At 50.1% G+C, this 15,597-nt stretch overlaps 1 protein-coding gene across 5 annotated transcripts in view; it reads right to left on the reverse strand.

Moving 5' to 3' along the window:
• Positions 1-9,370, reverse strand: part of RASAL2 (RAS protein activator like 2) — a 178,690-nt gene extending 169,320 nt beyond the window's left edge. For 2 of the 5 annotated variants that reach the window (XM_035538107.2, XM_050712424.1), the window contains exon 1: positions 9,130-9,370. In XM_035538107.2, the coding sequence (XP_035394000.2) occupies positions 9,130-9,292 (163 nt within the window). In that variant the 5' untranslated portion in view covers positions 9,293-9,370. Of the gene's footprint in view, positions 1-752; positions 1,353-9,129 lie in introns of those variants that run through there. The other 3 variants (XM_050712425.1, XM_035538105.2, XM_035538104.2) reach the window with 3 other exon arrangements.
• Positions 9,371-15,597: the final 6,227 nt, after the last annotated feature.

Here is a 15,597-nt window from a genome sequence, read left to right on the forward strand (position 1 = left end):
CATCTCAAAGATAAATCTCCTCAAAGCAGGATTACAAGCGTGTTGAATTTTTACACCATATCCTTTTGCCATAGCTCTCAATTTCTGCTTTGGTGATACTACTCCGTTTTTCCAGATTTCACGTTTTCCAAGAGAACTATCAACTACTCACCATCCTGAGCAAAAAGATGGAAAATAATTACGGAAACATACCTCAAAATAGCAAGTTCTCAGTATTATTTGATGAAGAAGTCTAATGGTTTCCTAGCAAGTGTTAGCACATGGTGCTTTTGTTGCAGCAGCTTGGCTGCCTGAGGTATAACCCCATAACATAAATAAAACATCTTTTTCGGGAACCTTTTTGTCTCCTCTTCTTTCATAATGCCCATACTGTACTGTACTCCTGCATATCAAGATAAAATAGCTAACTAATTTGGAAAATCTGGATCGGTTAGCTCTCCTCACACAGCCAACAAAACAAAGACGTATTACACAGGGGCCCAGGATTTCACATGCCATGGAAAGTATGTTGGAGCTTCAGGTGGTATAATCTTTGCTCTGTAGTTTTCCAGTCTCCATCTGTGATGCATTTTCCTCTACAGTGAAGAGTTACCTTCTTGGAAGCAACGATTTAGTCAAACACCTGGCCCTGTCCACAAACGAAGAGAAGTTAATCAGTGCCAGCTCTCCAAACTCATTCGTGCCAGCAGGTCAGGCTGCTATCACTGTAAGGAGATAAGTTTATTACATTCTGAAGGTCAGCAAAACTTCACCTTTGTCGTTTCCAAAAAAGGGAGCAAGCAGACATAAACACTTGAATGAGAGAGTTTCCCCCGAGAGCATCTTGCCCCGCTGACCTGCAGCTCTGACAGCTAATAGGGTATTTGAGAGGATTATTAATAGTCACAAGAGGATCCAAGTAAAGCAGCAGGCTTAAAGGTAGCCCAAACGCAAGGCAATGCAACTCAGGCTATGCAAGCAAAGCACCGCAGAGGTCTCAGGAGATCTGACTTCTGATGCCAAGTTTCTTGCATGTCCTTGGGCGAGCTATCTGACCTAGCGGTGCCCTGTTTCTTCATCTTCCTACGTCTGAGCAGCACTCAAATAAAACCATTGATGCACTCACTCACACCACTCATTGCCTTGCTATGTAAGTAAAAACATTTCTTTTTTTAAAAGCCCCAACGGGCAGCACGGGAATTGCTAATAAAGCTGTCACGGTTTGCCATGACAAACCCATGCACAAAACTGAAGCTACATGATTATTTCAGTCCTCAAAGAGACTGAAGTGCTCGCTTCAGCCCTCCCAGCCACTGCTGCTTTCCACACATTTCCTAGAATCGGAAATCCCTGCTACTACACGTTGCGCTGACGAGAGCAGCATCTGTACCCTATCTTGTTGAGATGGCATTCATGCACTAAAGAGTCAGCTAAATTAAGGTGTGAATTACCTCCGCTTATCTCAAGCCAATCCACTGACTCAAGGGATGAGAAACCAAAGAAAGCAAGCAAGTTTTTAACTCCCTCTGCCATACAGCTACCAACCCTGGAAAAAAGATCCCTCCAGAGGCATCAGCTCCATCTGCACTTCCTCCAAACCTTCGCTGGCAAAAGGGGATGGGCAAGTCACGCTTCCTAGCAGGAAAAATGCACTTACACTGTTGGGCAGCCACTCCGAGCTCTTCTGTGAAGTGCATTCCCCTAAAAAAGGGGTAAGAAGTGAGCTTCTAGGCTTTCAAACTTGGAAGCTGGTAAGGCTGCAAGCTGGGAGCTGCCATCCAGTGCCAGCTCACAGCCTCCCCGCATCCCAGGGAGAACATCTCCCTCCTTTCCTTCTCACCCCCCTGCCACCAAAACGATGCCCCAAGAGACGTGCGGCTTGCTCCCTCCGGCGCTCGCCAGCCCCAAAGCTGGCTCCCAGGCCGACACAAAACCATCGCTAGCAGGAGAGATGGGGCAGTGCAGTTCCAGAGCCGCATTCCTTGAGCATTAAGCTTCATCTAGAACACTGCTAAATTGTCTTTTGTTCCTTCATGCCAGAAATCCCCTGAAAGCAGTCCTGACACAAAACCTCTTCCCCCAAAGCCCTGGATCACGGCAGAGGGCACCCAGCATTTGTTGTACAAGGGTAAAGCCTACGCAAAACGTTGCTTTCGAGTTAGTTTCTCTCTCTTTGCCAGAAACTTCATACCAAAATCCGAGTTGCCATCCTCTTTTCCAATATCCAGTCTCTGCTATGTCAAAGCACTTGTTCAAAGTCACTGCTACCCAGAACGTGGCGAGCTCTCTCAGAATTGATGCTACGGTGTCTGTGGTCTACCCAAAATAACTTTCTCTGCTTTTTTCATGCCATCCAGCTTGGGAAAAGGCGTGAGGTGAAGAGGTTCTGCTGAATCCTTTGGGCAGTGACACGAAAGCCTATTGCTGGGAGGGATCTGGCGGTTGGACTCGGCAATCTTGAAGGCCTTTTCCAGCCCGGATGCTTCTGTGGAGCCTGACTGAGGGGTGATCATTTTCAGTCACACACTTCTTCCCTCGTCATCGCAATGCTGATTCCCAGTCCCACCCCTCCTTGGAAGCAAGGACTCAATGCACTCAGCCCCCTCCCCTCCCACGATACGCTACCGTGTAATTCTCCATCCACTTCCACACTCATTTGCCATTTTTCATTGTAGCTATTTCCTTTCTTCTCCGGTCCAGACGACAAATTCCAAAAGGCAGGCAAAGCAGCCTCCGTCTGTAAAACACCACCTGCATCTACAGCATAGCACCGTGTAAATAAAATAAATTATCTTCACAAAGAAGAAAACAGTGCATTCACAATTAAACCACTAACGTCCGAGAATGTAGACACGGCCCTACAGGAAGGGAAAAGGTGCCTGCAAGTTTTAATCAAGCCAGAACGGACGGGAGAAGCATACGCATTCTTATGCAAATCCACCCCAGACACTGCACATCTGCTGAACTGGGTGTCGTTTTCCCACAGTTTGCAGAATTAATGTGTTGAACTAAGTGCCTGCCAGTGCTTGCAGTGTAAGAGCTAATTTTTAATGGGGCATTCCCAGCTGTAACAAAAAATAATAATAATTCTTTAGATAATAAAGGATCTAAAGCCAGGACGTGGTTTTACATTTACTTAAGTGCAAAGACCCCCCCCCTCACCTCCAAGAGCTCATTACCCGCACTACTTGACTTGTTTTGTAATTAAAAATAATCCAGATTCTTAGAGAAGAGCCCTTCTACAGTATTGTGACCTTCTGAAATCCCATTAAAGAGAATTAACAAATGTTATCATCTCCTGATGATTTCTGTAATGGCTTTCAGAGAGGGGGGTGGTGGTGGCATCAAAACACACAAAGGACGGTTAGAAGTTTACAAACCAAAATGCAGTGATTTTTCTCTTCCCTTGGTTCCTTTTCTTGCAGACAAATTATATTTCCATGATTGCTATGACTCTTTACAGAGGATTTCAAAGGAATCCAGATGAGAGCTCGACTCAGTGACCTTGGGGCTAAGAAAGCATATACACCAGAAAATGCTGAAATCCCAACTATTTTTTTAAAATCTATAAATATCAGTTGAAAGGAACTCATGATCTCATAATAAGTCAATGGGTCACAGTTATGCTCTTCTTATCTTCCCTTTTTTTCCCTATTGTTTAAAAATAGGAAACAGCACCACATGAAAATGTTCGGCCAGAGATAAATCGTGTGACTGAAATACAGGAGTCAGGAAGCTGGTGTTTTAAAATAATGTCATCCTCATTTTCCCCAACACACACTAGCATTGTTGATGCCTCCAAATATTTAAGTGACTTTTAATAAATTAGTAACCTAGGCAACATTTGGCGCAACACAGGCAGCTGGAAGAGCACAGCTAAAAACTCTTCACAAAAGTGAAAAAAAACAACACAACCATTTATGTACAAATTAATGTCAGCATTCCTTAAAAAAGATGATGGGCAAATGGTTTTAATGTCAACAGGCTAATACTGCAATAAAGTTTGGGAATAAAGCAAAGGAGAAAACAGCCTACATCCAGCCCCCAGCTGTGCTCCCGGTCACAGCCACAAACACAGGAGGCAGCGAGCAGAGACCGAATAGCGGCGGCAGCATGGAGGATCTGTAATTACCCCCTGCACTACAACTCCTTGGAGTCCAGAGGAGTTACCAGCGAAGCTGGCACACAGCAGGTATGAGCAGCTCACCTGCGTGAGAGCTTCAGTTGCATCCTTCGATGTCCCCTTGCTGGCTGGCAAGGGAAGGCAGTACCCCTGCCCAAAGCACGCTCGTCTGTTTTCAGTCTGTAGCAAACGCAGTTACTTAAAAGCTTGGTTCTGATTAAATTCCGTCCTTTACGGCGGACAACCGACTGCAAGTGATTGCTTTTTACCACCCTAACGAGACGCAAAAGCGCTTTGTGCCGTCGTTACCTAACGTTTGTAAGCAACATGCCTCTTTGGTACCTGAAGGCCACGGTAAGGTCAGACGCCCTGACAGCAGGCATTGCCCAAACGCACAGGAAACGGCATTGCCCGGCCCAGCGAGGTTTGCCTCCTGAGCCTGCTGTTGCACCGGGTTGCTAGGTGAGTTAAAAATAAGCCTACTGATCCGAAGGAAAAGCAATACTCGGGAACACCGACCTTCTTTGCTTTCCAACACAAGACCACCTCTGCGGACACGCCATACACCTCGTAAGCTCCCCTTCAGCAAGTTCCCACCCGTCCCTTCAGCTTGTCCCACGCAGTAACTCCTCTGTAACAGCAGACGATCTCCTGCAACTAATCACAGCCCCGGGCGCGCACACAGTGCAGCTTTATGCAGAATGCAGCCCAGCCACACTACCTGCACGCATCTCTAGGAGAAAACCCTCTGCAGCTAGAACAGCCGTCCCTCAACCACCAGATCGCCTTGCCACTTCAATTTGTTACGAATTTTTGTTTGGTTTTACGATAAGCACACCCTCCCTACCTACTCCTTGTTAGGCAGCCTTTAGGTGACTTTTTAATTGAGCTTCTGGAGACAGGCGATAAGCTTTGGAAGCGGAGAGGACACCACTCCCCGGAGTGTTTCGGGCTGCCCCGGGCAACCTCAGCAGCTCCGGCACCACCGTAAAGAAAATGCCGCCACCTGCTGGGATCTCCTCCGGGTCCCTGGGTTTGGGGAGCTCGTGACCCCCCGGGGAGGGTCGCTGACCTCGCACGGGCATCTCGTAGCAATCTCGCCATGAGCATGGAAGGAGAGGATCTGCTGACACCAACAAGATGCTATTTGTTACTGGTGCTCACCCAAAGAGAGATGGTTTGGAAAAGGATAACCTTTGCAGCAGAAATTAGGAAAAAAAAAAAAAAAAAAAAAGGTATCAAGCTACCTACAAAGCCACAGCGAGGCAGGCTGTAAAGAAACAGAAAACCCCGGCACAGAGTCAGAGTCATTTATAAAATACAGTTAAGCAAGGTAGGTGATGGATTGCTGGAACGGGTAACTCACAGAAATTGGGTTTTTGGACTGAGTTTCACATGATTAGAGATGCTTCTGGACAGCGCTTGAGTCTCAGCTATTTTTTAATCTCCACATGACACTATGTGGATTAGCAGAGCTTCAGTCCCGAGCCCAAGCCTAATATTTTCAGGCAGCCAATACTTAAAAGCCTCAAAGTCGAGTTTCAGGCAGCTGAGAGACATTTATGTCTGGTTACACGGGGTCTAGTGCTTTTATTTGGAGTCAGAGCCAGCGAAGCTCTGCCTGGAGATCAATATCCACGAGAAAGCGTGGAGCCCTTCAAGCCTCGGTCTGCAGAGCAGGCTCTTGCTGCTGGGAGAGGGGAGTGAGAGGTTTATTCTGGCTGTAAGGAATGTCTCCAGGCTGCTGGCCGGATTAGAGGACAAGGTGATGAAAACATCCACGTCCGATCTGCACTAGAGGCTGTACAACCACTATCGTCTTTTAGCACCAGTGCTAAAAGGGACAGACATTTCCTAGCCCTGATAAGGCCCCAGAGCAGCGCTGCCCACTCCCAAGATGAACACTCAGGAAGGAACAGACTCTTCCACGTGCTGTTTTCAATGTATTTCAGCAACTCCTAGCTCACAGTTCATCATTCTGGTGCACGGGTGCTTACGGTGAGCTTGGAACAGGCGCTCCAGAAACGGATTTGACAACCGCCGTTGCAGAAGTTTACAGTCTGTATCTAAACAGGTTGTAAGTCTGACAAAATCTGATTCTGCCCCCATCACATGCAACATTTAACACCAATGCTGCAACGCTAGCTTTATAATTCATTGTTACAAAATCCATGGATGTGCAGTCAGCCATACCAAGCGATATAATTGTTCTGTTTTCACTGTTAGCACCGAGAAAGCTGTAAATTCAGTCCTTCTCCTGTCTTCCACCAAATCAGTTCCAAAGAACAGAGAAAGAGACCTTGAAACTTTGACTTAAAACACTGGTGGATGCTTTCAAAAGTCAGTTATCCCTATTACAGAGAAAAAACCCATAGTATTAACCCAAGCAAGACAATCTCTTCCCTCTTACCCATTCCACACGTGCCGTGAGGCCAAAGGAAGCCATCAACCACAACACACACTGATACATATTTTACAGAAACATCGGTTGTGTGTCAAAACTAGTGCTTGGAAACACCATCTGACGACATTCACATGATTTGTGTTTCACAAGCAATTAAACCTATCACTCTGACAAGCAAATGGGCTGTTCCCATTCACTGTTCAAACATGAGGTTAGAGGACGCTGCTTGCGGTACAAGCTCTGTCCTTCAGCAAGGAAACGGTTTTCATGGTTTGATAAGGTCCTTGTTAATTCACCTAACCAGAAGGTGCCGAAACTCCAGAAAACAGAATGAAAAAGTTACTACTGCAGGAACGCAGGAAATGCAAAAATAGCCAGGCTGTGATTCGGATCTGGTAGTGAGGTCAGACGAGACCTCAGTGTCACACTGAAATCACATCGCAGGCATTGCAAAGTCCTACTGTACTCACATCGCTGTCATGCTGCTGGCAAGCCACAGAGACCAGTAATGAGGGTACTTTACGACTAAACTCTTTTCTCTCTGCTTACAGATGAAGTTTTACAGGCTCTGCAACTGGACCAGCTCCCCTCATGCTAGTAATTGTCTCCTTGGACAGAGGCGAGCTGGGTGGCACGCCGCTGCAGAACAGAGATGCACAGAAATAAGCACTCGTCTCCAAGCAGGTACCCAACTCCTGTACTCTAAAAGAAGCGCTTCCACAGCTTTTCAGACTATTATTTTCCGTTTGGAACAACTCCACAGCACAGTTGTCCACGTCTCATGCAGAAAAGAAACGCTGTGACATCAAAAGCTGCATTTCTTGATACGCTAGAAAGAAAATGGTTCTCATCTTTTCATGTTAGATATTCCTTCCCTCCCCCAGCCATTCATGGTGAAATAATCAGTGTTAGTGTTCGCATTGTTTATCAGACAATGCAGACAATAAGACTAAGCTTTCTGCTCCTGTTTTCTTTAGCTGTGCTGCTGTGGTTCCTCGAACAACTGTGCAAGGCTTTACTTTTAATCCTATAAATAACACTTGTCACTCATAGATTTGTAACCCATATTTAGTTGTGCACAAACATGGCACAGCTTCAGTTCGATTCATCGTCCGCAAACTTATCCAGATGTGTTCACACAAGAAAAAAAGCTAGGAAGCAGGAGGAAATAAACAAATTCTAGCTAACCCAACTGCAATTTCATAGGGAAGACACCACCACATCAGATTCTTCACGAGGGAAAGAGATAATGAGTTGTTTTTAAACTAAGAATAATTAGTTATTGTCCTTGGGCTACACGATGTATTTTTACACGCTTGAAGTCTGCCTTGATTTTTATAGCCTATCGGTTAGCTGCTCCGTCGCATGGAGTTTTTTTCCATTTATCTACATGTTAGTGTCAGACTACAAACACATCACAACACATGACGCGACTTTATCAACAAGCAGGGTTTCTCACTGTGGCTAATTTTGAAACCACATTCCTGCTTCCACTTATACGAGATATAACCTTGGGTAACAATCAGATAGGCTGGTGCCAGACATCCTCTTCATAAGCACGTTCTCATTTTACCTTCGGAAAGTATTCTAAACAAACAAACAAACAATCTGAAGGCACTCTGCTTTCTTCTGAGCTCCCCCCGCCAGCAGCAGAGGTGTTTGTTTTTTTCAAAAAAGGTGTTTTTTTTTTTTCAAAAAAGGCTGCATTTTACAGTCTCAGCATCAGGCTGAGAGTGACAAAAGAAAGCCACGCAAGAAGCTGCAAGTTAGACAAGTGGAAACTACTGAAAATCCCAAACTCCTACGACAATTAATTGCACTAAGTATAACTCTGCTCCTTGAAGCGCCAGACAGAAAGCAGACAGACAACCTCGTCCCACCGCACCAGCTTTTCAAGCTCCCAGAATAAACACAAAGCTCTTTGAACAGACCGTGTTCCCCTGAAAACCTGCAGCCTGATCCTCCTCGCTGGAGGTGGCAAAGGCTAACTGACCGTGGTGGTGCTCACCATAACCAACTGTGCTCAGCCAGCAGAGCTCCTGGAGGTGACTTACTTGTGCCACCCGTACCTTTTGGGCATAACGCAACCGGTAGCGTGTCAATAACGACACTGATAGCGGGGCGTGTTGGCTTCCAGTCTTACAGACCAGGAAGAGCCTGGAGAACCTCGCCGGGATGCTGGGCAGGGCAGGACGGAGAGCGGGGCAGCAGGGCAGGACCTGCTGTGGGAAGACACCGGCGACACGAGGCGTTTTGGGGGGTTCTGCGAAGCGCCCCGCGTGCGGGGCCTGCCCGAGGAGGGACCCCCAGCTTGGTGCCGGAGGGGCGGTGAGGCGATGCCGGCGCCGTCGGGGCTTCGTTCGCTCTGCGAGCGGCGTGAGGGCGGCGGGGTGTGCGAGGGAACGACACAGCAGCTCAGGTGTCTGACTGGGGGTGTGTAACGACGGGCTTGGATCACCCCCCCGGAAAAAATATTAATTAATTAATTAAAAAAAAAAAAAAACTGAAGGAAAAGTTGGGCCCGCCGGGAAGTTCCCTCCGCTCCCGACCCGCCGTGCGCCCAGGCAGCCGCCCAGGCCGGCCGCCGGCACGTCCCGTCCCCCCCCCCCCGGCTCCCCCTTACCGTAGACGCGCAGCCAGCCCTGCTGCTGGCACACCGACTCCAGCAGGACGCGGTCCAGCGCGCCGCCCGCCGCCGCCTCCAGCTCGTCCGAGCCCAGCTCCGGCTCCGCCAGCGCCTCGGCCGCCCAGGCCGCCGGCTCGCCCGCCGCGGGGGGCGCCTCCATGCTGGGGAGCGGGGGGGGGGACGAGGCGCCGCCGCCCTCCCGCCCGCGCTGCGCCCCGGCCGCGCCTCGCCTCAGCGCGGCTCCATCCCCGCCTCCCCCGGCCCCGCCGCCCCCCGCCCCCTGCGTCACGGCGGCGGGCGGAGGCCGAGCCCGCGGCCGCCCCGCTCTGGGCGCCCGCCGGCGGCGGCCACGCACCGGTTCCTGAGGGGGGCCCCGCCCCGCTCCCCCCTCCCCGAGCCTCCGGCCTAGGCCTGGAGCTGGGCGCCGGGGGGCGTGAGGGCGGCCGGGGGGCGCAGCCCTCAAGGAGGTTCTGCTCCCACACCCCCCTTCAGAGCAGGGGGTGAGCCCGCTGTGCCGCAAGGGTCTCACGACAGCACTGCCTCCGTCCCTCGCAGGGACCTCAAAGGGGCGGTTTCAGGGTCAAAAATGGGTGTGAGACGGCGCTCCCGGGGTTCCGGTGCTCCCCAACTACACCAGGCTTTAACTTTCCATTTGGTTTTTGGTCAAGTTCCCATTGATCAAGGTGCATGTTCTTAAAAATCCTGAATAAAATACCTGCGAGGGTAGCGTGTGTGTGTCCCATCGTGTTTTAAATGAACACTGAAGCGTGGGTTCGCAGGGAGGGCGGGCAGGGGTCGGCTCGTTTTGGGCACCTTCCCTTGTTCTGGGTTTGAGCCTGTCCCTGATCAATATGAGCTGGGCAAATTCATCCAAGCACAAAGATTCAGTGATTATCTCCATGGTGCATAGGTGATTTAGCAAATCAGCCATTTCTTCCACGTTTCTCCGAAACAACGTACTGAAACCTAAAGCTTAGCGCAGGCTGTCTCTAAAGGCACATCTCAGTACACAACTTCTGCAGTAGTAGAAAGAGCCTAACAACTTTTTCTTTATTCAAACAGCTAAACAACGCCGTCCTTGGCATGGCCGCAGAGCCGTTACACAGCCATAAAGCTGCTTTAAGCCAGATACAGCTCCCCCACTTCTAACCGTGCTGCATGCCATCCTGTTTTATTTGGCACTACAACAGAGTACGAGCATTCGCGTGGTGAGTTACAGCACCTCGGCCGAAGAGCCGTAACTTCCCTCTGAAGGGGCCATTACTCTCTAAGCTCTGCAGTGTAACAAAATCAGCTGCCTGAACCCCAAAGTTTGTCTCCGGTGCTGTCTCACAGCTGTAGGACTTGCACAGCAGCACTGAACCGACTGGATTCGAGTACACTCACGCTGGTGTAGTTGTGTTCGCAATGGAAGATGCACAAACTATTTCAATAGAGAAAAAAGTCCTGCCAGCCCTATGATTAATTGATGAAACCTTGTTTCCTGGGGGTTTCGGTCTCATGCTTGACTAAGAGCTTGACCTGAATCTTGCCCTACAACTGGGTCATTCTCTATCCAGTCAGGAGCTCTGTTTTCTGAAATGGGATGAGTTTGCATCACAGTTTTTCCATTGTAGGGTGGGAATACGCACCCTGCTGCAATTTCCAGGCTGACTTTGAAAACAAAGAAACCTCCTTCCTCAAAATGTTGGCTTGTTTCATGATCGGCAGAACCGGTGCAGCCTGGTTTCCCACTGATTCACATCCCAAGGCAGACTCCCTGGGATCTAGCAAGGGGTGGACACCTGCAGTCAAGAGTCTCATAGGATCTCTCTGCTTTACCTTGCTGCCGGTGTTCATTATTCCTGCTGGCATTTAATTAGCTCTTGGACCTTTATGACTCTTTCTTTTGTTTGAAACAGATCAGCAGGTTCAATGCTTACTGAGGTTTTATGAGGTGAGACACAGGACCACGAGAAAAGAGATATCCTGAGTTTGGTGGTGTCAGCCTCAATTCTCTGGGAAGTAAAGATGAAAAACTTACCCCCCCAAACAAGAAGAGTTAGACCAGGCAGAAACCTGGTGAGGATTCATCCTTTCACCCCTGTGACAGGCGCAAGGCAATTCCTCCGGCCTCTTGCATAAAGATGCAGCCCCTCGCCATCTGAGCAGGCCATGTGGGCTGTGCATCCCTGGGGAGCCAGGACACCCAGTAACATATCCTGGCTCCTTTCCACCCCAGAACATGCTCTGCGTCATGGTTTCCAAAGGACTGGGAGCTGAGGGTGTGCAGGGCTACTCCTTCCAGAGAGGACATCTGCATAAATTGCCATAATGATACCATAAAGCAGCATGGCAGCCAATTCCTCCCTCCTACATACTCTACCCTTGCTCATTCCCACTGCTGCTAATATAACATATTCTCCAAGCTTATCACTTAGTGGCCATAATCCAATAAACTCGTCAAGGTTTTCCCTCCTAGGCTCTCTGCAGCCCTCTCCTCTCTTTTTTCCTGTCCTAAGCCTGTCCCTCAGCCGTGTCCCTGTGTCTACCTGCCACAGCTGCGGCAAGCTTGCACGGGCAGCTGCAGGGGAAGGGGGGATGGAGCTGCTTGGAGAACGTGAACAGGAGCTGGCGTATTGCGAGGGAAGGATGTGGCTGTTGAGCTGCTGCCAAAAGAGGAGTTGTGGAGTTTGAAAAAGCTGCCACATAGTGCCGGGACGACAATTACACAGGACCGGCGCGGGACACTGACAACTGGTTCCCATCAAGTGGGGACTGGTTGTGTCTGCCAGTATCGTCGGCCCGTTCCCAACACGAGGTCTGGAGCAACCAGAAAGTGAAGTTTCTGAAATTTGCACTGCAGCAGAAAACAAAATCCATTCTTCTGCCTTCACTTGTGGGTTTGGGTGCAATATAAACAATAATAAATAGCAGAGATGACTAAAATAGGAAGGCTGATTTTGCAGGCATGGCAGTAGCAAAAATAGACATATTTTGTAAATAAAGATGTCCTGGAAATAAGAGATGCCTGAGTTTCATGCACATCAGTTCAGCTGTTCTGGCTTGGGGACTTCTCGGCCAGTAGTGCAGAGGGGATTTGTGCAGGCGTAAATGATCAGTAACCAAGTGCATGCACGGAATTCCCTTTGTGAGAAGCAGGGCCGGGAGCTAATCTGCTTGTGGCCGTCACGTTAACCCACAGGCTCTGGTTAAATTGGGATTGGAGCTTTACTCAAACAGAACAGGTTAAAGCAAAGCGTGTGAGGGGAGCTGCAGCTGTATTTCCATTCATCCAAAGCCTGCGCGTGTTGTAGAAGAAATTGAGCTACATCAGCACGACTTGGGAGAACAAAGCTTTCGCGCTGACCTTCTTCCAGAACACATCCACGTCTTCAGGAGCAAACAGGTCTCAGTTCGATGATCTTATCTCAAAAAGGGAAAAATAAAATGAGAAGATACACAGAGGAGGGGATCAGGACAGTGGAAGCGATGGAGTAGATACGGCATGAGGAAAGGCTACAGAAAGGAAGGGGCTGCAGCACGGAAGAGCAGCACCTCGGGGCAAGCAAAGGCGGAAAAATCTGAAGGAAGCCACGGACCTGGAGTTTTATGCCTTGCAATGCAAGAGCTAAGGAGCGTGGAGAGAAACTATCAGGTCCAAAGCAGACAAAAGGAAGCACTTTTTCACACAACACATAATTACGCTGTGGAACTTACTGCCACAGGATGTCACGGAGGCCAAAAGTATAAATGAATTCAAAAAAAAGGATTAGACGGATTCGTGCAGCCTCCAGCTCAGGAAGTCTCCCCGCTGCTGATTGCCGGAAGCCGGCAGGGTACGCCGGAGGAAGGATTGCTTTATTCGTTCCCTCTTCCGAAATCCCTTCCTAAGCATCTGCAGCTGGCCATGGCCAGGCACTGGTCATACTCGTGTCTGTATCCTCCTGCTAATTCCCTGTAGATGGAGCCTGATGGACCACAGCCACCACCCAGATGGGGCTGACCCCAGTTTTGCTCTCTTGGACCTGCTGCAGTCGGCAGTGACCGGTCTTTGCTGCTGCACTGGGTGATGGAGCCCTGAGGGCTCCAGAGCCAGCCTTCCGCTCCTCCTGCCCCTGGGATTAAGCACCAAAATCTCCACTGCAAAGCCCCCTTTGAACATGGCCAGCAGATAATGCGCACGCTGATTAAAAAAAGAGAAAAACCAGCACAGGGGAAAGTTAAATATTAAAGAACTGCAGCCCAGCTTTAACGGCTGCCGCCATCCCTCCTTCATCTTGTGCCAGCTGCCCCCAGGATACGTGTGCTGACGCTGGGTTTCTACCTTGCAAAAGCGGCTGCTATTTTAATGAAACTCTAATTTTTCACTAAGGGACAAGAGGAACATCTGGTCTCGCTTCAGCAGGACAACATCCCCTCTCTATTTACACATGTGGTGAGATTGGTGCGGCTCTCGGCTGTTCACTCCCCGTCCCGTACACGCGATGCAGGGCAGCACAGGGGCGAGGCTGGTGTGAAACACCAAAGATGTGGGCTGGCAAGATCCCATCCTGCCAACAACCAGTGATTGCTGCCCGCTGCGCTGCTGCCAGCGTGGCCGTGGAAGGTGCTGTCCCTATCCATCCATCCCCGCGGAGAGAAAATGCAGCTGGAAAGCTACCAGCTATGCTGCCTGCCCCTGACATTTGGGCAGCATCCCTTATTTCAGGAGAGCTGTGCTGCTGTTAAGCAGTCTCATAAGCAGATCTGTAAAACCCTCCTGCTGGTTCTAATGAGCATGGGACTGGCATTTAAAAATGTAGTCTTTTAATGGGTCTTTTTAGGAAATGGAGCTGATCCCCTGGCCACTGGGAGCTGATGGCAGCAGATACTGTGATGATGGCTACATGGGTTGAGTTTTATCTTTGGGCAACAAGGAAGGAATGATGGATTTATCCCTATTTTTCTTGCTAAAGCCCAGGTTAGGTGACTTGGATTGAACTTTGTGTAGCACATAACCCCTGGATTTATCTGCATCTATAGGAACACGAGCTTCTTTCTCTGGGCCACCTATCTTACTACTTTATCCAGCCTATCTCTGCTTTGTTTTTGCGCTGTGTTGCCTAAACAGATGGGTTCCCTGTCCTTGCTATTGTAAGCAGAGACAGATGCAAATACATAGGAACTCATGGTCTGTTGTGTGGTTACGTAGAGAGGCCGTTGTCTGCAAACAAAGGGTGTGCAAAGACACAGACAGCCTCGCTTGGGGTAGCCTGGAGATGCATGGCCCCAAAATACTGCTGCCCTTACACGTCTGTCATTGGAGCTGAGCGCAGCGGTGGCACCTTCCAAACAGAACCGGTCGAGAGCTGCGAGATGATGACATGTCGGAAGAAAGGAGGAGCAAAATGTATATGCCTCCCCTCCCCATCCTCCAACCTATTGTTCCTTTAGGCGTCCGAATAAACAAAGGAAAGCACACTGGTCTGGAGCACAAGGCAGCTGTGTCAGCAGCTCACCTATGTGCCAACACAGACCCCGTCCTTCCCTACCCCCAGAGGGTTCTGGCTCAAGCTGTATTTAAAATGAAATGCCAGAACCCCAGAGTTGGGTGTGACAGAAGAAAGCAGGGTCTTCGATCAAGAATTGCGCTGTGGCGAGCCATGGCTGTGTGCGCTGGTCACACAAGGCCATCAGCCTGAAGCACACAACCTGGATTTAGGGTTGGCAAAGAGGAGATTTAGGACGTCGGAGAAATACAGAAACACCTTAGGCATTTCAGGAGCACACAGGGGTGTAACTGTGCAAGGGTACTATCAGCAGCCACAGCAAGAGCAGTGGTGCAGCGTTGCATATCCAAACCCCGTTCCCTCCTTGGGAGGAGGTCTGGGCTCCCTTAGCCACCGTGTCAGCCTCAGCTCTTGGTCCCTCAGCCTTCGTGGTGCCTGACATGGTCTCTGCAAGGCTTCTGGTGCTTTTTTTTGTCTGGGAGTCAGTGGTGGGGCATTTAAGGGATGGGCAGCGGCATCCCTGCTGGAGCGCAGCGGTCAGGCCTTCCTCAGGCGAGGCAGAGGCGCGCAGCCCGGGCTGCAACACGGCCGCCTCCCTCCTGCTTCGCCGGAGCCGGGCCCCAGCACAGGAGCAGGCGAGGAGCTGGTGCCATCCCTGCAGTCCCCATCCTGCCCTTAATTACGACTTTAAGTGCTGGCTAATAAAGACGATATAAGGCAAATAAATTGAGCTGCCGCTCTAATTAAGCGGCTCTCGCTGAACGCAACGAGGCAGGCCCATCTGTGTCACGGCCCAGCCAACAGTGCTCCGCGCAGGGTTACTCCGGGCTGGAGCGCAATGGCTGCGGGCAGCAAGACGGAGCGGCGGCCACCTCAGAGCCGCCGCCGCCACGCCGGGCCCCTCGCCGCCATCGCTCGCCCTCGACGCCCGCAGACCCGGCCCCGGCCCGCCCAAGGCCCGGCCCCGGCCCCGGCCCCGGCCCGCCCCGGCCCG

The sequence above is a fragment of the Cygnus atratus genome, chromosome 8 (assembly GCF_013377495.2).
Source record: "Cygnus atratus isolate AKBS03 ecotype Queensland, Australia chromosome 8, CAtr_DNAZoo_HiC_assembly, whole genome shotgun sequence".
NCBI classification, from domain to species: Eukaryota; Metazoa; Chordata; class Aves; order Anseriformes; family Anatidae; genus Cygnus; species Cygnus atratus.